Raw genomic sequence first — 25,908 nt, forward strand, 5'->3', positions numbered from 1 at the left:
TTTCCCAAACACTAGAGGACTGCATATTGAATTTCCCAAACACTAGAGGACTGCATATTGAATTTCCCAAAGACTAGAGGACTGCATAATGAATTTCCCAAAGACTAGAGGACTGCATATTTTGAAACACTGTTACCGTCTTTCACTCTGACGTACTCGCTCCTTTGGTGTTCTGCGTCAGCGAGAGCTGCCTTGAAATCTACAACCCAAACAAAGTGATACAGGGGATAAGTCCTGGATCCCTCATGGAGCCCTACCCTGGATTAGAGCACAACCCCCACAGCAGACAGGCTCTCACCAGCTCCGATAAGCACCAGAGAGGACTGTCCTCTGGCTTTGCCATCCTCGATCTGAACAGTAAAGGTACCCTCGCTATCCTCTGTGAAATGATCCAGCACAAACTCAATGATGCCAGCCTCCACGTCATGACTCGCATGATTTGGCTGAGAACACAGAAGAAGACACCAAGAAAGTTTACATGAGAGGACTCTATTAAGTGAATGTTGAGGAATCGTAATGGGCGAATCCAATAATGTGGTTATGTTGTGTAATCCACTCTAGTCTTGGCTTAAAAGTCTATTCATGCCATGACATAGTGATGATAGAGTAGAATGTCTAGTACAAAGAGAAAAAAAGTTGTCTGTGCAAGTCCATTGTGAGTTCAATTACAGTGTTGTGTCCGAAACTACACCCTATTTCCTGTATAGTGCACTACTTTTGACCAGAGGCCCATAGGGTCAGCCTCCTAGGCCTCTAGTCAGGAGTTGTGCACTGTATGCCAAAAAGGTGTCTAAAGATGTGCACTAAATAAGGAATGGGGGTCAAAAGTGTACTATGTAGGGAATAGGGCACCATTTCAGACAAAGACAGTGTGTCGGTTTAGAGTTGACAGGAATAAGGAGGAGAGTCTTACATTAGTCGGTGAGAGTTCATTGTTGTTAGCTAAGAACTTATAGGTGACAGCAGAGGAGATGTGCTCAGCCTGCAGCCAGAAGAGCATGCGGCCGCGCTCCAGAATCTTGTAGGCCAGCTGAGTCTTTAGAGGGATCACTGTGGAAGCAGAAACAATAATGGAAGAAGGTGATGCAAATAGAGGTAGGTTTTGTGATAGAAATGGGATTTGTTCAAAGGAAGACATTGCCCTTCTCAAAACATAAGAATAAGCTGTGATGAACCACATGCTAAAAACGTTGATGGAGCAAAGGCTGACAAAAACTATTTTCTGGGATTAACAGTTGTCTCCTCTATGTGGTTTACATGGAACTATATGGTTTACATGAACCCGCATCACCAGTCTACAACAGCACACACGCCCCTATAGTATATACCCATTATTCAAGCAAAACAAAACTAAGAAAATTGACCTTTTACCCTGAGCTGTGTATTCCAAATGGTTATTATTATTATTTTTTATTTTTTTTAAATAAATTTGATCCCCTTTTCTCCCCAATTTTCGTGGTATCCAATCGCTAGTAATTACTATCTTGTCTCATCGCTACAACTCCCGTACGGGCTCGGGAGAGACGAAGGTCGAAAGTCATGCGTCCTCCGAAGCACAACCCAACCAAGCCGCACTGCTTCTTAACACAGTGCGCCTCCAACCCGGAAGCCAGCCGCACCAATGTGTCGGAGGAAACACCGTGCACCCGCCCCCCTCGGTTAGCGCGCACTGCGCCCGGCCTGCCACAGGAGTCGCTGGAGCGCGATGAGACAAGGATATCCCTACCGGCAAAACCCTCCCTAACCCGGACGACGCTAAGCCAATTGTGCGTCGCCCCACGGACCTCCCGGTCGCGGCCGGCTGCGACAGAGCCTGGGCGCGAACCCAGACTCTGGTGGCGCAGAATAGCACTGCGATGCAGTGCTCAAGACCACTGCGCCACCCGGGAGGCCCCCAAATGGTTATTTGATGGGAACCAAAAATTCATGAGAGTGAAAATAGAAAATGACCTGACAAAGATCCAACTCTGATCTTTTTTGTGTGTCTGATTAAATCACAATGGGAACATACCAGAGTCGCGGACATTCCTTTTCTCTTTGAAAATAGAAAAGCCATATTAAATAATTCAGAACAAAACCTACCTGGGTGTCGAATACCATAGCTCTTTGCCAGCATTTTCTCCAGCTCTGTAATAGAGGTAAACAAGGGAGAGTGTATTTCAGTATTGTAATGATCCAATATCATCCACAGCGATTCCTTTTTACATGGAACTTCATCATACACTTCAACAGTAACAGTTGTCTGCACTGCACAAGACCAGACATGCATGTCCTGTATCACGTCATCATATCATATTTATGAATAACAGTGAAAGGCACCACTATTGTTTCTGACTCCAACATCTGCCGTAAAACGACATGCTGTTATGTTGATTTAGATGTACTAGTACAGTATGCATGTATGTATGGACTAAATCTATTTCATACCGTGATCCTGAATGAGGGTTATAAATAAGTAACCTCCTGTTTATGATCTACCCCCAGCCAGGGCCTACCGTCGGCATGGATTTCATGGCTGGCAGAAACACCACCAGTGTTAGTTACAGAAACGGAGAAGCAGCCCACATCCCCCTGGTCTGGGTGCTTGAAAATAAGCTTAGAGCTAGAAAGAAAGGAATAAAGGCACACCATTGGATAATATAGAAATAAAAACAGCCACACCATTGGATAATATAGAAATAAATGAATAAAGGCACACCATTGGATAATATAGAAATAAATGAATAAAGGCACACCATTGGATAATATAGAAATAAATGAATAAAGGCACACCATTGGATAATATAGAGTCCAGGAGATACTGAGCACATCAATGTGAGTATATTACACACTTCTGAATCACTACTGAGAACTCTTGAACGTTTTGTTTTGTTGAAATATATTTGATCTGTTGACAAGTTTTGTGCATAGCTTACATATTGCCCTCTGTTTTGATGACAATGCCTTTGGAGAAGTCAGTGATTTCCTTGTAGAATTTCTTCCACACAAAGTGGGAGCTCTCTGTAATTTGACAACTTTCAAATGACAGGATGAAGTCACCTGACTCCTCGTCCACTGTGCAGGTCATCTCCTGGGCACCTTTTGGAGTGACAAAGCAAAGAGTGAAGTTGACAGGCAACAGCAATAAACATCTGGGAGTGCAGCATCCTAGAGATGTGTGTTTTGGTACAGTCATAGTAGGGTAGTACAGCATCCTAGAGATGTGTGTTTTGGTACAGTCATAGAATAGGGCGTAGTACAGCATCCTAGAGATGTGTGTTTTGGTTCAGTCATAGTAGGGTAGTACAGCATCCTAGAGATGTGTGTTTGGTACAGTCATAGTAGGGTAGTACAGCATCCTAGAGATGTGTGTTTTGGTGTACAGTCATAGTAGGGTAGTACAGCATCCTAGAGATGTGTGTTTTGGTACAGTCATAGTAGGTAGTACAGCATCCTAGAGATGTGTGTTTTGGTACAGTCATAGTAGGGTAGTACAGCATCCTAGAGATGTGTGTTTTGGTACAGTCATAGTAGGTAGGTAGTACAGCACCTAGAGATGTGTTGTTTTGGTACAGTCATAGTAGGGTAGTACAGCATCCTAGAGATGTGTGTTTTGGTACAGTCATAGTAGGGTAGTACAGCATCCTAGAGATGTGTGTTTTGGTACAGTCATAGTAGGTAGTACAGCATCCTAGAGATGTGTGTTTTGGTACAGTCATAGTAGGGTAGTACAGCATCCTAGAGATGTGTGTTTTGGTACAGTCATAGTAGGGTAGTACAGCATCCTAGAGATGTGTGTTTTGGTACAGTCATAGTAGGGTAGTATGTTCATTATATGTTCAGAGACTATTTCTGCATTTATGTTCTGCATCCTCTGTTGAATGAATACCTAGAGAGTTGTGAAAATGACTTTTCTCTGATCTCAACCAGCCTTGTGCTTGAGTCGCTGATGTCCCTGTAGAATACAACACTGCCCTCTGCAGGTCGCCTGATGGTCTGCACCTTCTCACTTCAACAACTCTACCGAGCTCCATATGAGTCATCTATTTTTCTCTACTCCCACGTCGTCCCAATGTTCCTTATCGACAAGAAGCACAGACTACCCCTCCTCATAACCCTGTCTAGTGTACTACACACCCTGTGGTATTACTCTCCTAATCTAAGTCCCATTTTAATGGGAATCCTGACCCAAATAAACATTCTCTGTGGAACACACTGAACGAATGCTGCTCTGCTCTAAGCCACATTGAAGCGCAGCGTAGGGAATTGTGTCTGTCCAACAGTACCTTCCACTGCTTTGGCAACCACAGGGTTAGAAGCCAAGGAAGGCTTGCCGGCACCTTCAGCGTTTGCCGCGCGCACTCTGAACACATAGGACACTCCAACCTCCAGCCCAGTCACCTGAAAACGAGGAGGACTGTCAAACGTGCCAAATAGGCTGACACATTGTCATAACGCAGGTATTCTATGAATACTCTCTGTACCTTGTGGTAGCGGTGACTGACAGCGTGGCTCTCGTTGGAACAGTGCCATTCATCTGAGCCTTTTTTTGCAAAGTCAACAAAGTAGCCTGTGATCGGGCTGGTGCCAGTGTAGACGGGAGCCTTCCACTCCACCACCACAGAGTCATCACGGATCTCGCATAAAGTCATGTCATAGGCTGGACCTGAAATTCAGAGTGCAGTAAATGTACAAAAATGACAGACAAGCAGTTCTTTATGTCAGACGTAAGTCAGAGCACAGACGTCAGACTGTGTAATGTCTATGTGCTGCTGTTTTAACGATTGATGTTGGAAGTGGTACCGGCGATAAGCTTCTGCTTGAATACACCTATTCCATAATTATGAGATATGCATTAATGGTTTAATTATGCAACGGTATTTGCATGTAAAATGATCTTCACTTCTTTGAACTGTGCACACTTCATCTTTAAAATAGAAACTTGTTTTAGAGAGGTTTTCGGTACTGTACCTGGCTCGGGTATGGTCCAGGCATCACAATGGAAGGCCTTGCTGGGGGCAGAGGGGGCACCAAGACCAGCAAGACTTCCACCATACACCATGAACTCATAGACTGCACCTGCACTCAGATGTTCAACCTGTGGTTGTGAAGGAAAGTACTAAAACGGTTACAACTAATTGAACTGCATAATAGATTCCATATGATCCGACACTATCTACACTAAAGGTGCTATCTAGGACCTTAAAGGGTTCTTCGGCCGTCCCCATTAGGAAAACCCTTTTTGGTTCCAGGTAAAACCTTTTTTTGTTTCCCTCTATGGAAAGGGTTCTACTTTGAACTGAAAAGGGCATGGAACCAAAAAGGGTTCTGCAAAGAGTTATCCTATGGGGACAGCCGAAGAACCCTTTTAGGTTCTAGAAAGCACCTTTTGTTCTAAGAGTGTATAATCCTAACCATTACAGATGTGTTTAGCTGACAAAGGTCGGTCAGATTTGTACCTTGAACAGCCGCTCTTTGATTGGTGGGATGTTGATCTCTCTCCATGTGTGTTCTCCGTGCCTGTGTTTGTCAATGTAGTATTCAACCACCGGAGAGCCACCGGAGTGGACTGGGTGCTTCCAGTTCAGAACCATAGACTCTCCGTCACAGGCCAGCAGAGCGATGTCATATGGAGCAGAGGGAGTCGCTGCAAACAGAGTTTACAAGTGTCTTAAACATGTATCATGATTAGGGCCCTGTTTTTTGGTTAATCATGTCACATGACCTGGATTGGATATACAGTGGGGAGAACAAGTATTTGATACACTGCCAATACACTGCCGATTTTGCAGGTTTTCCTACTTACAAAGCATGTAGAGGTCTTGGCCATTGTGGAGAGGTTGTTTTAGATTCAGTTGAAGTGTAACAGTTGAAGTGTAACTATGATAGAAATTACAGACCTCTACATGCTTTGTAAGTAGGAAAACCTGCAAAATCGGCAGTGTATCAAATACTTGTTCTCCCCACTGTATAGCAGGGTTCTCTACACTCTTAGAAAAAAAGGTGCTATCTGGAACCAAAAAGGGTTCTTCGGCTCTCCCCATAGAAAAACTCTTTGAAGAACCCCTTTTGGTTCCAGGTAGAACCTTTTTGGTTCCACGTGGAACCCTTGTGGGTTCCATGTGGAACCCTTTCCACAGAGGGTTCTACCTGGAACCCAAAAGAGTTCTACCTGGAACCAAAAAGGGTTATCCTTTGGGGAAAGCTGCAGAACCCTTTCAGAACCCTTTTCTACGAGTTTAGGGTTATGGTTGTTAAGGCTTTCGGTAGCATGAATAATAAATACATTTTAGTGCATAATGGCGCCAACTAGCATGTAGCCTAGCGTTTCAGCACGTTGGGCCAGTAACCGAAAGGTCGCTGGTTCGAATCCCCGAGCCAACTAGGTGAAAAATCTGTCGGTGTGCTCTTAAGCAAGGCACTTAACCTTAATTGCTCCTATAAGTCACTCTGGATAAGAGCATCTGCTAAATGTAAATATGATCATTGTTGTTAAGAAACACTGCAATCCACATAGCTTGGAGTATCGTCAATGAGTTTAAAAATGTATGATTTGATGAAACAATCTGCAGTTGTTGGTTGAATGTCCCAAAGGAACTCTACGAACCAATGGTTTGTTTTTGACTCCGATTGCCTAAATTATTCACATCATTTGGACAAGGAGAAAAGTACACGATGACAGGCTCAAATCCAATAGGCTCCCAGGCTGTCCTGCTGAAACGTGTGAATAGGAAGAATGACGGTCCTCTTCATTTATTGGAGACATTTATTTAATGATACGATGCTTGTGATGATATAATCATTAGATATTCAGCCGACTTAAGGCATCAAAGTTAGATGCCTTTGTGTGTCTTACTTCTGGACAGCTACCAACGGCCTTGAAGAAAGTCTTGACAACATTGCTACAATTTATTCACTGTGATCATTCACAGAGAAAAGAGCCTCCAGCTAAGCACAGTGGGTCGCTAAAATTTAGTATTTGCAATTTTCTTCTTTGTTACTGTTGCTACTGCCATATTGAATGCAGCACTTTTTCCACCTGGTTGGAATCTCGACAAATGACAAGTATATTCTGTCTGCTGTGTGTGTGTGTGTGTGTGTGTGTGTGTGTGTGTGTGTGTGTGTGTGTGTGTGTGTGTGTGTGTGTGTGCGCGCGTGCGTGCGTGCGTGCGTGCACGTGTGTGTCCATACTCACTGAGTGCAGCTTTGACAGAGAGGGGGGAGGACTCCTGTGATTCATCACTAAGACCCAGCTCATTGATGGCTTGCACACGGAAAGCATATGTCTCACCAGTGGTCAAACCTTGAACCACAAACCTAATCAAAAATAGCAAATGAAGAAAAATCTCAACACATTATGATGAATGAAATCACACTTCAAATAATAAGTAGAGTGCCTTGCAAAAGTATTCATCCGCCTTGGCGTTTTTCCTATTCTGTTGCATTACAACCTGTAATTTGAATTGATTTTTATTTGTATTCCATGTAATGGACATACACAAAATAGTCCAAATTGGTGAAGTGAAATGAAAATAATTACTTGTTTCAAAAAATTCAAAAAAATTCAAAACTGAAAAGTGGTGCATGCATATGTATTCACCCCCTTTTCTGTGAAGCTCCTAAATAAGATCTGGTGCAACCAATTACCTTCAAAAGTCACATAATTAGTTAAATAAAGTCCACCTGTGTGCAATCTAAGTGTCACATGATCTAAGTATATATACACCTGTTCTGAAAGGCCCCAGAGTCTGCAACACCACCAAGCAAGCGGCACTATGAAGACTGAGGAGCTCTCCAAACAGGTCAGGGACAAAGTTGTGGAGTAGTACAATTCAGGGTTGGGTTATTAAAAAATATCCGAAACTTTGAACATCCCACAGAGCACCATTAAATCCACTATAAAAAAATGGAAAGAATATGGTACCACAACAAACCTGCCAAGAGAGGGTCGCCCACCAAAACTCATGGACCAGGCAAGGAGGGCATTAATCAGAGAGGCAACAAAGAGACCAAAGATAACCCTGAAGGAGCTGCAAAGCTCCACAGCGGAGATTGGAGTATCTGTCCATAGGACCACTTTAAGCCATACACTCCACAGAACTGGGCTTTACGGAAGACTGGACAGAAAAGAGCCATTGTGTTAAGAAAAAAATAAGCAAACACTTGGTGTTTGGTGTTCGCCAAAAGGCATGTGGGAGACTCCCCAAACATATGGAAGAAGGTACTCTGGTCAGATGAGACTAAAATTCAGCTTATTGGCCATCAAGGAAAACGCTATGTCTGGCGCAAACCCAACACCTCTCATCACCCCGAGACACCATCCCCACAGTGAAGCATGGTGGTGGCAGCATCATGCTGTGGGGATGTTTTTCATCGTCAGGGACTGGGAATTGAAGGAATGATGGATGGCGCTAAATGCAAGGAAATTCTTGAGGGAAACCTGTTTGTCTTCCAGAGATTTGAGACTGGGACGGAGGTTCACCTTTCAGCATGACAATGGCCCTAAGCATACTGCTAAAGCAACACTCGAGTGGTTTAAGGGGAAACATTTAAATGTCTTGGAATGGCCTAGTCAAAGCCCATACCTCAATCAAATTGAGAATCTGTGGTATGACTTAAAATTGCTGTACATCAGCGGAACACATCCAACTTGAAAGAGCTGGAGCAGTTTTGCCTTGAAGAATGGGCAAAAATCCCAGTGGCTAGATGTGCCAAGCTTATAGAGACATATCCCAAGAGACTTGCAGCTGTAATTGCTGCAAAAGGTGGCTCTACAAAGTATTGACTTTGGGGGGTAAATACTTATGCACGCTGAAGTTTTCAGTTTTTTTGTCTTATTCTTGTTTGTTTCACAATAAAAAATATTTTGAATCTTCAAAATATTTGGATCTTCAAAGTGGTAGGCATCAAATGATACAAACCCCCAAAAAGTCAATTTTAATTCCAGGTTGTAATACAACAAAATTGGAAAAATGCCAAGCAGGGTGAATACTTTAGCAAGCCACTGTACATGACAGAATACATACTTGTTGTTCTTGTGAGGTTTGTGGTTAGCTGAAGCCCAGTCCTTGGAGCCTTTTACACACACATCGATGTAGTAGCCAATAAGATTATTAGGCTCCTTGGGTTCAGCCCATTGGATAAGAAGAGATGTATCAGTCTCCCTTGTGGCAACCACCTGACCAGGAGCGGAGGGGACCCCTACAGTAGATTAATAAGGCATGGTTAATGTCTAAGGCAAAAGGTCAACTATCTATAACTTACTTTAAATGAAGGACAATTTTTTTTGTTGCTAAACCTGTAATATGGGCGCAAATGACTTTTTGAAACATTTTCCAGAGTAACTTTTTTCAAATTCTACCCTTGACTATTGCTATGCTTTGCAGGGAGTTTGATATTTAGAGAAAATACTTGAGAACAACCTTGCAGAGGACTTTAAGAGACAGCTATAAAGCCACTGAAGAGGACCTTCTTACCGCGCAGCTCTTGAGTCTGAATGGGCTCTGTGGGCTCAGAGGCTTCACTGGTGCCGTACATGTTTGCAGCCAGCACGCGGAACAAGTACTGTTTTCCTTCAGCCAAATCGAACACGGCATAGCGAGGAGATCTCACGGGTACCTGAGTGTTCACCCTCTGCCACGCACCGCTCTCGGCCAAACACTGTGAGGGAAGAGCCCCAAAGACAACATTTACACTCTGTAACAACATTCACAGATACTGTCAAATGCAATGGAGAAGAAGACGTAACCCAAATTCATTCCGTTGACTTCAACCATTCATTCGATTTGAATCATGACCCTACTTGTAATTGCCCTTGATTATTCTATTGAAGTGGGATCCCGGAAAGATTTAATGTGTTTTAGAGGACACAAATCTAGTGATTCCATGTTGAAATGTGTCTCTATTCTGTTGCTGAAAAGTCTGGGTAAAAAAGAAAGGTGAGAGAGCAGAGAGAGACCAACCTTCTCAATATAGTACCACACTGGGGCCTGGCCCCGATAAGGAGCAGGTTTCCAGCTGAGGACAACATATGTTCGGTCGGTCTCTGAAGCGTGCAACTTGGAGGGGGTTCCTGGTACTTTCTTCCCATCTACGGACACAAGACATCACAAATAATTCACAAACAGTTTTTTGCCCAAGTGGGAGCATTCCCCCGAGTTGTCTATACACATACAGTACCAGCCAGAAGTTTGGAAACACCTACTCATTCAAGGGTTTTTCTTTATTTTGACTATTTTCTACATTGTAGAATAATAGTGAATACATCAAAACTATTAAATAACACATATGGTATCATGTAGTAACCATTGTTTCGGTTACTACATGATTCCATATGTGTTATTTCATGTATATACATTTCAAAAAAATATATTTTTTAATTAAATATTAAAACATACAGTCTACTTGCAGTGAAGCCGCTCAACATCTACATCCCATTCAGTCATCTAACAGACTCCCATCCAGAGCGACCCACAGAAGCAGCCAGAGTCAACTCAAGGGCACGTCGTCAGATCTCCCATAAGGTTAAAAATGGGGACCAGAACCAGCGACCTATCAGCCACCGGCCCAAGCTCCCAACCGCCAGGCCACCAGCCCTCCKAGATCCCCCCCKCAATKRCCCCCCCCCCCCTCGAGAAAAATATAATTAAATAATTCCATTATTGCTAAATATTGAGACAGAGAGCAGCTGATGAGTAGCCTAGCGGTTAAGAGCATTGGGTCAGTAACCAAAAGGTTACTGGTTTGAATCTCTGAGCTTACTGGGTAAAAAAAAACAGTCAATGTACCCTTGAGCAAGGCACTTAACCCTAATTGCTCCTGTAAGTCGCTCTGGATAAGAGTGTCTGCTAAATGACTAAAATGTAAAAGAGTAATGTCACAGTTGGTGTACAGATGTTAGGCATGGTACAATGTGAGGGCTAATAATATGGCAATATTGTAAAGAGGGAGTTGGACCTCCTTTCAGTGTCTGATGAGGTATACAGAAATAAGCATAGAAAATTAATATCATGACTTCTTAGAAGAACATCAAAGATTTTTGCATCAAACTAGTTGATCGAGATTCAAGGATCCCCATACGTCATAGAAAACCATTTAGTACCTTCAACGTCATCGTGGTAAATTACAACGTCAAGTTTTCCACCCAACTTGATGGCTGTCAAAACAAAGATAAAAACATAAAAGTATATACATTTAATTTGATTCTAGAGAATACATGAACTCACAAGGTAAAGTTTAAGATGTCATCACCACATTACCATGGAGTGTTTCAAATTCAGTGGGGTCCAGGGCGGCGATGGGGTCAGACATTCTGGAGGGCTTGCTGATGCCGTGTGAGTTTATTGCCCGCACACGGAAATAGTAGGAGTGGCCCTCGAACAGGCCAGGCACAGGGTATTTACAGATCTTAATGGGGGAGTCATTGCACTGCACCCAATTTTCAGTTCCAGTTTCACATCTGAAACAAAATGAGGAAAATTGGTTCATCTCCCCAAATCCATCTCTGAAGAGGACATTTTGGCTGATATAGCTACATTATCCTGTCACCAGCTATGAACAGTGGTGGAAGAGTATAGGTTGTAATTTTCAGATTTGTCTCCAATTTGGAGCCTAGATTTTATGTGATTATAAGAAGAAGAAAAATGAAAGTTTATAACGAGTTCCTGATGTTTTTCCTGATCAGATCATGGCATCTGTAAAAAGTAGCTGGAAATATTCACATTTGATTCCCATTTCAACACCTTCCGTTACCTATCTACAAAGTATCCGATGATGGGGCCTTCAGTGGTGGTGTTGGGAGGCTTCCAGGAAACGATGACATAATCTCTGTTGGCGTCATGGATCTTGATGTCCATAGGGGCACCTGGAGCTCCAGGCACTGGGGGAGGACCATCTGGCACAGGGACACAAAGCAAGTCACATCTTCATACTCTGTCAAAGTACATCATGCCATAGCCAAGTATTAAGGTCGTCACTAGTTACTATATCCACAAATGGCTAAACACTGCTTATTTCTACAGTTTCTTTTCTTTAAATCTGACCTAACCCTAACATTAACCATAAGCCTAACCCTAACCTTCAATTAAGACCAAAAAGCAAATTTTTTTATTCATGAATTTTTACAATATAGCCAATTTTGACTTTGTGGCTGTTGTAACTACTGACAACCCTGTATTTAGAGAGTTGGGCCAATGCGGTTTATGAATTGTGATGCATTTACATGACACTATAAAACATATATGGCAGCCATGTTAGCTACCCATTGACATTACATGGGGAATATTTAAACAATACTAACTGAATGTCTAGAACTAGAACAACATTCAAAGTTCAAAAATTCAAAATTTATATTCCAAAAGTTGGCTTCACTCTCTATTCTAAAAGTTGGCCTAACTGTAAATATATGGCTTTGAATCACACAATACCTGAAACTCCCTGTGAACAGAACCATCAAAGGACCAAATCAGCTTTTTTGAAAGATATCAGAATATTACTGACACTACAGTTTTTAAAGTAGCTGCATTGCTGGTACACACAGAGGGGGTATAGCTACAAACAGGGGCGCAACTTTGGTTTTAGATATATATATTTTTCTATCCAGTTGGATAAACACTCCAAACAGCCTACCTGACCGCTTGGAGGCGTCCGCATGGTCCTAAAGCAAACCATTGCCTAGTTTTGTATCACATTCCAATGATAAAACTGGGGGGGCCAAAAATGCAATTTCAGAATGTGGGAGTGACATGTCCCCCCCCCGTCCCCCCGTCCCCAGTGAAAGTTGCGCCCCTGGCTACATTTCTCAAAGTTAGTTGTTGTTTTACCTGCACAGGAAACAAATGCACTGTGGACAGCATCTCCCCCCTTTGTAACCATACGGAGTGAGTAGACACCCTCATCATCCTTGTTCAGGTGAGGCAGGGTCAGCTTGGTCTCGCCTCTAGCAGACTCTATCTTCACCCACTTGGAGTCTGACAGCCGATGATCTGACACAAAAAAAACAGCAACATTAAAAGTGAGGACCTGTCCGTAGCTGAAGTTACAAAACTGGCCTAGTAAATCGTCTGTTATTGAGAGCGTTATGATCGTAAGAGAAAATGTGATACCGTCTCTGAACCATTGAGCTTCAGGCTGCAGATTGGCTAGGTTAGGAGTAGCGGTCATTGTGGCGGCCAAGGTGATCGTGTCTCCCTCTGTTCCAAAGACCGAGCCAAAAGTCTCCAGGAAGGTGATGTTGATCTTGGTGTATTTGATCTCCGGCAACATGGGAACTGCAGAAGACAGTAAAGGAGGACATACTTACAGTATTATGACTCTATTTCAGTAACATCATTATAGAGCACCATGATCACAATTATATTCTGCAACCATGCAATTATATACACTTTGATAGAGAGAGAGCGCTCTGAATTATTTTGAAGATATTGTGACAGTCTGACAAAAACGATCTATGTACCTCAGCATATTCATACCACTTAAATAGCACTCTCTGTCTCCTATTCTCTTTTTTAAAAAGACAAAAGTGCAACTGATGTTGTGATTAATATATACCAGAGGAGGCTGGTGGAAGGGGCTATAGGGTGACGGGCTCATTGTAAAGACTGGAATGGAATTAATGGAACGGTATCAAGCACATCAAACATTTGGAAATAAATCAAAAACAACATTCTTCTCATGCGTTAACAAAGCATGTTTGTATTGATATACCTCCTACAGTAGTTTATGTTTGTCTCTCACTATAGTACAAAACATTGTTGTGTTGAGTACATTGATTCATATGTAGGCTACATCTTTACAATTCAAGAAGAATTAGGCCCTATTCAAGCAATCCCCAGTGATTGGATTTGACTCAACGGTGCTCAGAATCTACTCAGAGGATAAATTAAGTATCAGAGAGAATACACAGGACAGTTGTGTTGGGTGGACTTACTTGTGTAAGGAAGCCATGCATAGGAAGATGAATGGCCTTCTTCTCTGATCCCTGCAGAACAGACATATTATACACACACAATCACTATACAACAATACACCATCATGTTGTATGATTATGGTATAAATCAAGTAATTACACATACTCTTTCCATTTAAAGGGGCAATCAGCAGTTGCTACATACATTTTTGGGCTTATAAGTTATATAACTTCTAACTGCCTCATGAGCTTAGTTTAACTGTCGTACCCCATCAGAACCCAAAATATAACCTTGTTTTACGCCAATGTTTCAAAACGTGGTTAAAACTATAATTGTGATATCATGGATGTTCAGTCCTTGCATCCATAGCTCTGTCTATGAATTTGAGATATTACATTTCTCCAGCCCCATCCCTCAACTTCTTAACGCAACAGTAGTGGGGAGTATGCTTTATTATTGTGTCCACTGCTGATTGGCCGTTTAAATAAGCCTTATATTAAAAACAATGCACTGACAAAACATGTATGTTTTTGCCTTGCCAGACTTACTCTTGACAATGACAGAGGCTTGAGTAGAGACCTGTCCATGAATGTTACCAGCCACAGCAGTGTACTGCGCAGTGTCATCAGTTTCACACCTATAGTGAATACCGGAAGAATACATATTGGAAACTGTACATGAACAAACATAAACATCTCAGCAATACTTAAGGCTTAGACTTTTATCTATTTATTTTTGTATGTGGATTTATTGACTAACCACCAAACATAATTTCATGAGTTGAATTTACAGGATGGTAAACTTTCAAAGGATGATAAATGATGTAGATTATGCAAATTGCTGTTGACTAAATTAATACTGTGAAATATCAAGACACAATCCTCATTTGAAATGTTGTTATGGCTCTATTAATGCACAATATTGCAAAGCAAATAAATACAGAACATTTAAATACTTTTCTAGCGTCGTATCTTGACCTCGAGAACCACACACTCAAGATCATGGCACACATTATCAAACGTTTTGAACTCAGGACAGGAGAATAATTCTATGCAGGGGATGAAGAAAAAAACAAGTCCATGAATTCTTCAGGAGATATTCAACATGAGAGGCTTTTAAATATGAATGGCAAACATCTGAAGATTCAAGGGGGGAGAGAAGGCTGAGAATAGTGACAGATATCAGACCTTGACCCTGCACACACTATTTTAAAGCTGTCCACACTCACTTTCCCTCTCTGTCTCCAAACCACGGTTGTTCTCTTTGAGTGTGAAAGGGTTTGAACACTGGGAGAATACAGAGTGGCATTTCTTTATTGAGACCTTTCATTTTGATTTGGAGAGGCAAAAAGTGCTTTGAGACTTGAGAGGGGATCTAGCCTTGGTGCCCCTGACACTCTGACAGCGAGGGGATGCAGGGCTCTTTAAGGAGCTCCAAGATCCAATGACACAGAGCTCAGCACTTCGCTATGAACAGCTGACGAGTCCTCAAGATGAGGGCGGCGCCCAGGAGGGCTTTTGACTAAATTGGAAAAGCTCCACCGCTACAGCTCCACCATTCACAAGAGTCCCTTTTGTGGGCACTCGTGTGTTAATTAAGTTAACATTAAACACTGGGATTGTCAGTGAAATGCAGGGAGGCCACAGTGAAAATCCCCAATGTTCCAGGAGCAAAGTCATGATATTGTATCAGATTTTTTAAATGGCCGTGATAAGCTACCGTGATGGGATAATGTTTTGTGGACAAATGGATCTAAATAATAAACAACTCAAATCAATGAGAACATATTCCTTCCCTCATTGTTTTACCACTGACGGTGTGCATCCATTGTGCCTCCTAATGTCTGAAACACATAGACTAGCTATAGCTAGTAAACCAAAAAAATCCTACCATGAGAATAACTTACTTGGCAATCTCCAGGGTATGAATTCCGACATTGTCCTGCACATTGTATTTAATTGATGACATGTCAATGCTGACACCATCTTTATACCTGGAGAGAAATCAAGTAGAAGTGGTTGATGGTGAATCTTTCAGTTGGATGTGGTAACACAAAAGTGACCACGTGTGCAGAACATTGTGATCAGACTGTGTATTACCAGAGAGGCTAGCTCACTGAATATGCTACTCTGGAAATTCCTTTGGTTTCTACTGAGTTAGGTACATCAGTTTTTAGTTTTTCTTGCATCTTATTTGTGGAACAATCTTCTTAAATGTGATGCTCTGGTGCCTCTAGGGTGATTCAGAATGCTGATTGAGGACCTTATTACTGATGAATGTGATGTTCTGGTGCCTCTAGGGTGATTCAGAATGCTGATTCAGGACCTTATTGCTGATAAATGTGATGTTCTGGTGCCTCTAGGGTGATTCAGAAGGGTTGACTGAGGACCTTATTACTGATGAATGTGATGTTCTGGTGCTCTAGGGTGATTCAGAATGCTGATTCAGGACCTTATTGCTGATGAATGTGATGTTCTGGTGCCTCTAGGGTGATTCAGAAGGTTGACTGAGGACCTTATTACTGATGAATGTGATGTTCTGGTGCCTCTAGGGTGATTCAGATGCTGATTCAGGACTTTTATTGCTGATGAATGTGATGTTCTGGTGCCTCTAGGGTGATTCAGAATGCTGATTCAGGCCCTTATTACTGATGAATGTGATGTCTGGTGCCTCTAGGGTGATTCAGAAGGTTGACTGAGGACCTTATTACTGATGAATGTGATGTTCTGGTGGCCTCTAGGGTGATTCAGAATGCCTGAGTTCGGACCTTATTGCTGATGAATGTGATGTTCTGGTGCCTCTAGGGTGATTCAGAAGGTTGACTGAGGACCTTATTACTGATAAATGTGTTTGTTTTTTATGACCATGTTCTACTTTCTGCTTGCATTTTGTATTTATATTTTGATGTGTGTATTTTCTGTCATTTGTGTAATTCATGGCTCATCTGTAAAAGAGACCTTGGTCTCATCATGACTCCCTGATCAAATAAAGGTTAAATAAATAAAGCTGGTAAATTGGGAGCATATTCAGTGTGCAGGCCTCTCTGTTATTTACAAGTTTACTTCTTTAGCCCAGCACCTACGTTTTTAAGGATGTTCGTAAGACCACAAACATTTCTATAGACTGTGTAATCAGTCTGTACCTTTGTCATAGCAGGTACCTATAGCAGGTACCTAAAGTGGTAGCAGGTACCTATAGCAGGTACCTAAAGGCACCTACATTTTCACCATGTTTATCAATGAGTCAAATGTCAGGAATGGAGAAGAAAAAACATTTCTACAGAGACAGTGACAAGTTTAACTATGCTGACATCTTAGCCTCAACTGAAATCAAACACCATCAATCATCTGTAAAACGTTGACCATTATTTCACTCCCATAGAGGGAATGAGAGAATAGCACCAGAGGAACAGTTCTCCCTTTGTGCTACACTCTTAGAAAAAAAGGTGCTGTCTAGCACCTAAAAGGGTTCTTTGGCTGTTCCCAGAAGGAGAACCCTTTGAAGAACCCTTTTTGGTTCCAGGTAGAATCCTTTTGGTTCCATTTAGAACCCTTTCCACAGAGGGTTTTACATGGAACACAAAATAGATCTACCTGGAACCGAAAAGGGTTCTACCTAGAACCAAAAGAGGTTCTCCTATGGGGACAGCTGTAGAACCCTTTTGGAACCTTTTTTTTTCTAAGAGTGTAGACCAATACAATAACATTTGATACCCATAGATAAACCACTTAGACTGAATCCTTACCATTTCACAAGTGGGGTAGGGTAACCCTCAACCGTACAGTATAGTTTCACAGGAGTGTGCTCCCAAACGGTATGGGATCGGAGTGTGGTCAGGAATTGAGGACCCCTGATCATAGACTCCTCACGAACGTACTTCTCAACCATCTTCTTCCGCACCTGAAGACAATATGGACATGTAACATTTTTACAGTATATGAAACCTCATTAAGTTTTCGTCAATATCCTTTTCAATATACTGAGCCAAGCCGAGCTGAGGCGACCTGTACTGCGCTGGCCTGGTTATGCATCCAACATACAGATGTAGGATCTTAATCTGAGCCAGTTTGCTACAACAGGAAAATAATCCTGCAGCAAAAGGACATTTTAATTATTACGTGGATTATAATTAATGGATGAAAAAAATCATAAGGGGAAATCAAGTCAGCAAATTGAAATTACAAACTTCAGAAGTCTTTTTAAACCTAAAATACACTACAAGTTTTACATTTCCTGAAAATTCTCCTGCAACAGGGTGATCAAATTAAGATCCTACACCTGTAGTTGCTCGAACCGTGCTAGAGAGGATAATGTGAATAGAAAATATCGGAGCCTGTACAGTACGGTTTGGCTCAATACGGTGTCTTTTGCAGATCTGATACTAAATATTTCCGCTCGTCTTTTTCAAAATACATTTATAATTATGGTGACATCTCCCAACAAGACAGATAAGGACCTTACCACTCCCTGGATTCTTGTTTCTTGTTTGTGATGATAATCGTCCTCCACAACCTCAGAGCTATATAAACAAAACAGACATAGTCAAAGCATAATTTACAAAAGGTAAAAGCAATTCCAAGTTCACTATTTGTTGGGCGTTCACGAAGTCAACATAAACAAGTGTAAGCAGCTAATTATGTTCAAGCAAACAAGCATTTAGGACCAAATCTACATTAAGTAAGGCTCACCGCAGTGAAAAGCCTCTAAGCACCACAAAAACATCTATGTTAAGTCTAACCATAACAACCATAACAACTAAAGGATGTGCCATACATACAGTAAGCATCTTCGCTACATTTTAATAATCAGCTCATTGCTGAGTAAATATTGTTGTAAAGCTAAAAAGCACTTCATTTGCATCAAAAGCCCTCACTCTAATAAAATCTAATCACATATTTAGCAGATGTTATTGCGGGTTTTGCAAAATAGCTTCATGTTGACAGTATTCTGATTACATTTCTGTCAGAATATCTAGTGTACTATTTCTTGGGGATGAATCATCAGTCTGTGCATACCTGACAAAATAATCATACAAGTGTCCACAGGTAATATAGACGATCAGAGATTAAATAGATGAAACAGGGTACGATCCATAGACTGTATGGTACAGATGTAGGATGTGAATTTGAGCCAATTTATTTCGGCAGGAAAATAATCCTGCAGCAACAGGAACATTTTAATTATTATGTGGATTATAATTAATGGACATTTTTGTATAGGTTGATACATTTTTCGTAAATCAAGTCTGAGACATTACATGACCAAAAGTATGTGGACACCTACTTGTCAAACATGTCATTCCAAAATCATGGGCCTTCCCCAAACAGTTGCCTCAAAGTTGGAAGCACAGAATCGTCTAGAATGTTGCCACTATGCATTGGGGCAGGTAGCATTCTCCTGGCTTCTGCCAAACCAAGATTCGTCTGTTGGACTGCCAGAGGGTGATGCGTGATTCATCACTCCAGAGAACGCGTTTCCACTGCTACAGAGTCCAATGGTGGCAAGCTATACACCACTCCAGCCAACGCTTGGCATTGCTCATGGTGATCTTAGGCTTGTGTGCAGCTGCTCGGCCATGGAAACCCATTTCATGAAGCTACAGATGAACAGGTCTTGTGCTGACGTTGCTTCCAGAGGCAGTTTGGAACTCGGTAGTGAGTGTTGCAACCGAGGACAGATGATTGTTACGCGCTACGCTCTTCAGCACTAGGTCAGCACAGTCCCGTTTTGTGAGCTTGTGTGGCCTACCACTTCGCAGCTGAGCTGTGGTGCCACGTTGAAAGTCACTGAGCTCTTCAGTATGGGCCATTCTACAACCAATGTTTGTTTATGGAGATTGCATGGCTGTGTGCTCGATTGTATACACCTGTCAGCAACAGGTGCAGCCAAAATAGCCAAATCCACTATACGTTTGTATTTATACTGTGTTTCAAAGAGGAAATTACAAACTTCAGAAGCKTTTTCAAACCTCAACTACACTGCAAGTTTTAAATGTTTTGCATTGGAGGAAAGTTCTCCTGCAACAGGGTGATCAAATTAAGACTCTACATATGAGTGTCCTGTCTCTAGTACTGACATAGATTTTTTTTTACATTTTGTCATTAAGCAGACCCTCTTATTGCGAGCAATTTACAGCAGTGAGTGCATATATTTTCTTACTTACTTACTGACTTTATTGTCCCCGTGGGGAAATTTTGTTGCAGTGTCATGTACACGTTTAAAGTGGCGTTTAAATACAAAACAAAATTGACAATACAGCTTTCATAACAGTTACATACCAATAAAACATAAAAAAATTTAAAGCCTGCTGGCCTTACTGAGTCGTTAGGAACATTAGCCCGAGCTATTTAGGAGGGATATCACACCTGGCACAAATGATTGTCTAGTTCTGTTTTTCCTGCTGAGGGGTGCCCTGTATCTGCGCCCAGAGGGGAGTAGTTCAACGTCTGGGTACAGGGGGTGGCTTGGGTCTAAAATTATTTTGTGAGCCTTGGGGTACCAGCCTTACTGGTACCCCAAGGGAATCAAACCCACAACCCTGGCGTTGCAAGGACCATGGTCTACTAACTGAGCCACTGTTGATCAATACACAATGCACAAATAAACACACCCCTCGTTGAAGGCAAATAAGTTAAAGGTGTATTACAGAGAAAACCGTTCATTGTACATTGGCAGCTGCATTAGCAGCAGCTAATGGGTATCCATAATAAATACAAATACAAATTGTAAGACAGTGTAGCATGTGTCTCCAGTTTACAGAAGAGAATGTGATCCAGTGATGTAATAGCAGTAGGATGGTTGCATAGTTACATGAGATTAGGCAATTAGCAGGGAACCAACCTGTTAGTGAGTTACAAGTGCTCTCTCCAGGTGTAAACTTACCCACTGTTAAAAGCCCAGCTGAATACACTAACTGCCATTTGAAACTGTACACCCAGGGCCAGATATACTTTATGTATTTACACCAGTGCTTTATCCTCAGAGGGGAATAAAGACCCGAAACAAATAGTAGAGGAAAAACAGTTAACTGTCTTAATTTACATTGAATCTAAATATGCTAAATAAGCTCTACAATTTAAATGCATTATTCACTCTGGTAAATAGCAGGTGCAAATTATACTCCTGTGCAAAAAATGTGTAAATCTGGCCACCAATTTCCAAACCACATGGGCTACATTTACACAGGCAGCTTAATTCTGATCTTTTTTTCACTAATTGTCTTTTGACCAATCACATCAGATCTTTTCACATCAGATCTTTTTCAGAGCAGATCTGATTGGTCAAAATTGAGTTGCCTGTGTAAACGTTTCAAATGAAGCACAGGATTCCTATGGGCCCATCTTCCTTACCTTGTATACTGCTTTGCTACAACCTTAGACTGTGCACTGTGGTAGTCGTGGCTGATGTGCACGTGCTTGTGTCTGGCAACTGTTGCAGCCATAGTTGATCACTTTTAATGACCTGTGATTGAAAGGACGAACACACATACTGTATTATATTAGCTAATAGTAATATAATGGCTACCCATAGACATATAGTAGTTGTATGACAGAAACAAACCATGTGAATGTAGTTTTACAATGCAATGCAACGGATCCATAGCTCCTCTGGCTTTTTGATCCACTGATGCATTTCAAGGCACAATATGCAGTACAATATGCAGTACAGTATGTCCTTAGGTATTAGCACAATGATACAGATATTCACTAATTTGTTCCCATTGGAAACAACAGGCTGTGGTCTATCTTGGTTTAGTTGTAAAAATATTTGGTATTAGTGCCTGTGAGGTTACAGACACTGGGGGTCAAATGCCATCAAACCTGCAGTGCAAGGGGAAACATTGTGCCTGTTCTCATGTAATGGAACAGTCTGAGTTATGGGTAGGAGAGATAACACCTGTTCTGATGTAATGGAACAGTCTGAGTTATGGGTAGAAGAGATGACCCCTGTTCTGATGTAATGGAACAGTCTGAGTTATGGATAGAAGAGATGGCCCCTGTTGTGATGTAATGGAACAGTCTGCATTATGGGTCTGTCTGCATTATGGGTCAGTCTGCATTATGGGTAGAAGAGATGTCCCCTGTTCTGATGTAATGGAACAGTCTGAATTATGGGTAGAAGAGATGTCCCCTGTTCTGATGTAATGGAACAGTCTGAGTCTGGGGGGGGGGGGGGGGGTCTTAGAGCTAGTTAACGGCAAATAAAGGTTCCATGAATGTTCAGTTATTCCAGTTATTCATACAATACAGCAATCTGAACGTCCTTAAGACACTTATAACATTTGAAGGGGTTCAATGTATATTTCACAAATGATATGGTGATAAATAAAAACATACAAACCCATGAAGCCTATTGCTGTAGCAGATTGAATATTAACAGACACAAGAACAATCTGAGCACTTGCAAGTTGTTTAAGTGGCAGGACATAAACTTATGCCTCGATCACACCGACAGTGTCATTGCATTTTGGTACCCCAGAAGTACATTCATTTCCAATGGGATGCTGCGTTTGCCTTGCAGCATTACGCTGCAGAGGCAGTTGCAGTGCGTTCTGTGTGGTGCATACATTGGATGTATCTAACGTATGCGTCAAACTGTATGCGTAGATGGCTTGACAAGCAGAATGGTAGCAGGTAGCAGAAGCAGAATGTTGAACGTTAGTTTTGAATAAGTTCTTTGAATATGGACATAGTTGTAATATTCTATAGGCCTATGGCAGCCTTAAATTCCCACAGTCATACACAGTTGCATAATGCATCTCAACAATTGGAATAGGTTTACAATCAAATAACAGGAATTAGCTTTTTGACTTTTCTATCCTATTCCCTATATTCATGTATCTGCCAGGTTGAGCTAATTTATAGAATACTTCTCAAGTATAAAGCAAAAGTGCTTAACATCAGACATTCAAGCACCAGATATATCAACCCCTTGACACTTGAACTCCTGAGCCACATTTCTCTGCATATAGCAGACATATAGTCAGCTCTTTTTTATAGAATGAATTTTAAAAGTCCATATAAACTGATTTATTAGCATGCCATCAGAGCAACATTATGAGATCAATAATATAAGTCCACAAAAATATTAAAATGAATATTGCTAGATAATATCCTTTTATGTCACGTCAGGGTCTAGGCAGTAGGCACTAATTAGGTAATTGGACTAATACATCTCCACATTCTGATATAACCAAGTCCCAAGCGCACATTTATCAAATCAGCACCTGTCAGAAAAATMAAGGAATCTGTAAGGGAAGGCGATAATAGGCCTGACTTACCCCAAGAGATTACACGAGTTGAAAGCAGAGGTGGGTCAGCCGTAACAGGCTTGGAAGTCACTCGCTGATGAAAACAAAAAATGACCCACAGAGTGCAGCAACTCTCAGCATCCCATTTATGGATAGGCATATGACTATATATAGCTTTTACATCAACCCTCAACATCATTTCTTACTTGCAGTAGGCTAGGCTACATATCATGCAGTGTCGGTGCTTCTTTGCTCACTGTATAGGTTATTAAACATTTATTCCAGTTTGCAATATTTACAAAATTTGGCCTGAGCACAATGTGTCCAGTTTACTTCATTTAAATAATGMCATACTTCTTTCAACTCTAGCCTCTATTTAAGCAAGAATGCATTTTACGCTACAATTTTAAGAATTTCAAATCATTTTAGTATTTGTTATTTATTTTAGCGTTAGGCTATCTTAATGCATTATTGCTTTGCTCTATGCTCAACTGAAGGAACCAAGACGGAATCTTAAGACAACCCCTGAAACCTGAACTGTAGCCAGCACTATTTTTAACGGGAGAATGGGTTAGGAGTCAACAGTGTATATTCCTAGGCTAGGCTATTCCTGCCAATAGCCCCAGAGCAGAGGCAATGTCACACAGATTGTTAGCTTTATGCAAACATTATTAATCTATTAGTTAGCTTAAATGAAAACAATAACGGCTCATTCATAGCCTTCTGTCATAAATAACATTGTAAAAAATGTGTGCAACGCCTGCCCATTTGTTATAGAAATATTAAAGAGATACATGCAATTGCAATAAACATTCAAACGTTTTTGTTTGTTGTTTTTAATTCAACTGTGTGGCCCAGTGTAATGTCATGATAGAAGTCTGTGTTTAATATTCATGGCGAGTATGCGCGCCTGTGGGGTATATATGGTTCATGGCTAGATGGATTACAGTTTATTTCAAATTGACGTCTAAGMTTTACTTGTTTTGCATTTTAGCTAACTCTAACATTTTTCCTAGCCTTAACCTAATTATCCTAACCTGCTGCGTAAATTCTCCTAAACAGTTACGAAAAGTAAAGTCTGGTGAACTACCATACAGGCTGCCTGCTACAAAAATACGTGTAACGCCCCACCAAGCAGACTGTCAACCAAGTTCAGGTTGTCATGCTGCGTCACAGAGTTGCTAAACTAATCGTCACGCAAATCCCTTCTCAAAGTCAGGTTATGAGTCGAAAAACTTTCCTATTTTCCTCTAAAGTACATAATCTCACGTTTCCAAAGCTATGCGGCATTACATAGAACACATTAATTATCTCACAACTCGGAAAAGATTTGTAATGTTGTATTTCTTGTTCACGAAATGCGTGCTAATGTTGGGTTTTTGAGTTTGCGCCAATTGACTCCATTAACTCCTTGAAGGGGTGTTCTTGTCCCAGCATGCACCGCGCGGCRCATTGACGACGCATGTGAAACGTACACAATGAACCCTCTAATACATTTCTAATGGAGTTGCCCATCTTCTCAAAAGTATTGTAACGACCCTGGGGTTACAAACGTGGATATCAACTCTGCCGCTTGAGTATGCTTTTTTGGGGCACAGTCGATAGCGCGCTGGATTTCGGACTAGAAGGTTGAGGGTTCGAGACCTGCTCCTTGCTGTTTCATTACATTGGTGTCAGGTGTCAGAAGCTGCTTGCTACATTGCATTTCTCATATGATCTTGCGTGACTCAATTTTCTACACGAGACTGCTCGGGACACTCTTTACACGACACTTCGATAGGAAGTGATTTTTGTAGCATTGGAAGGATAGCATTTTCGCTAACCCTAAACCTTTTCCTAAATTTAACGCCAGTCTCCTAAACTTCTACATTCATTATCATAACCTTCCTCTTAAATTCTTCTAACCTGCTACGAAAAAGTAATTTCGGTATCGAAGTGTCGTAAAAAGAGTGTTTCTCCTGACAGGAGACCGTAAGACCAGTTGTCATTATTGAGTTAAAGTAGATTCCTTAATAGAAAATGACTCGAGTAAAAGTGAAAGTCAACCAGTAAAACACTACCTGAGTAAAAGTCTAAAACTATTTGGTTTTAAATATACTTAAGTATCAAAAGTAAATGTATAAATAATTGAAAAATCCTTATATTAAGCAAACCAGACAGCACAATTCTCGTTTTTTTATTGATGGGTGGACAGGGGCACACTCCAACACAGAGACATAATTTACAAATAAAGCATTTGTTTGTAAATTAGGGATGACCAGGGATGTTCTCCTAATAAGTGCCTGAATTGGACAATTTTCCTGTCCTGTTAAATACTTTTGGGTGTCAGGGAAACTGTATGGAGTAAAAAGTACATAATTTTCTTTAGGAATGTAGTGAAGTAAAAGTTGTCCAAAATATAAATAGTAAAGTAAAGTACAGATACCCCAAAAAACTACTTAAGTAGTACTTTAAAGTATTTTTACTTAAGTACTTTACATCATTGCGTGAGACTCAGCTCTGTTGCAGGAAAAGAATTTCACACTTTCATTATTGTAGGCTACTACCAGAGACAGTAGAGAAAGCGAGACATCCACACATTTTTTCAGTTCAGAGCGTGGCTATTCTGGTCTACTTATTGCCCCTGCCACCTTGAAGGGCTGCCCAATATCTCACTGGCAATTTTTTCTGGTCGGGCGGGGCGGGTGGGGTGGGGAAAGCTGGGAAAGGACAATAAATAGACCAGAACCATTGGTCTTACACGGTAAAGCAAGCTCACGTGAGAGAGGGAAC

At 41.3% G+C, this 25,908-nt stretch overlaps 1 protein-coding gene across 1 annotated transcript in view; it reads right to left on the reverse strand.

The window, feature by feature from the left end:
• LOC111968115 (myomesin-2) overlaps window positions 1-23,255 on the reverse strand; it is a 37,448-nt gene extending 14,193 nt beyond the window's left edge. Inside the window, exons 1-26 of the mRNA XM_023993669.2 lie at window positions 23,167-23,255; window positions 21,236-21,347; window positions 18,348-18,405; window positions 17,632-17,786; window positions 15,793-15,879; window positions 14,435-14,523; window positions 13,907-13,957; window positions 13,083-13,247; window positions 12,801-12,962; window positions 11,731-11,872; window positions 11,238-11,437; window positions 11,081-11,134; window positions 9,942-10,069; window positions 9,456-9,639; window positions 9,006-9,180; window positions 7,175-7,296; window positions 5,439-5,626; window positions 4,951-5,077; window positions 4,464-4,645; window positions 4,266-4,380; window positions 2,916-3,078; window positions 2,496-2,602; window positions 2,083-2,127; window positions 914-1,050; window positions 299-443; window positions 137-199 (exon numbers count right to left, since the gene is read on the reverse strand). Coding sequence (XP_023849437.1) covers window positions 137-199; window positions 299-443; window positions 914-1,050; window positions 2,083-2,127; window positions 2,496-2,602; window positions 2,916-3,078; window positions 4,266-4,380; window positions 4,464-4,645; window positions 4,951-5,077; window positions 5,439-5,626; window positions 7,175-7,296; window positions 9,006-9,180; window positions 9,456-9,639; window positions 9,942-10,069; window positions 11,081-11,134; window positions 11,238-11,437; window positions 11,731-11,872; window positions 12,801-12,962; window positions 13,083-13,247; window positions 13,907-13,957; window positions 14,435-14,523; window positions 15,793-15,879; window positions 17,632-17,786; window positions 18,348-18,405; window positions 21,236-21,327 — 3,136 coding nt within the window. The 5' untranslated portion in view covers window positions 21,328-21,347; window positions 23,167-23,255. The remainder of the gene's footprint in view (window positions 1-136; window positions 200-298; window positions 444-913; window positions 1,051-2,082; window positions 2,128-2,495; window positions 2,603-2,915; window positions 3,079-4,265; window positions 4,381-4,463; window positions 4,646-4,950; window positions 5,078-5,438; window positions 5,627-7,174; window positions 7,297-9,005; window positions 9,181-9,455; window positions 9,640-9,941; window positions 10,070-11,080; window positions 11,135-11,237; window positions 11,438-11,730; window positions 11,873-12,800; window positions 12,963-13,082; window positions 13,248-13,906; window positions 13,958-14,434; window positions 14,524-15,792; window positions 15,880-17,631; window positions 17,787-18,347; window positions 18,406-21,235; window positions 21,348-23,166) is intronic.
• Between the last annotated feature and the right edge of the window lie 2,653 nt (window positions 23,256-25,908).

Source organism: Salvelinus sp. IW2-2015, linkage group LG8 (genome assembly GCF_002910315.2).
Source record: "Salvelinus sp. IW2-2015 linkage group LG8, ASM291031v2, whole genome shotgun sequence".
NCBI lineage: Eukaryota > Metazoa > Chordata > Actinopteri > Salmoniformes > Salmonidae > Salvelinus > Salvelinus sp. IW2-2015.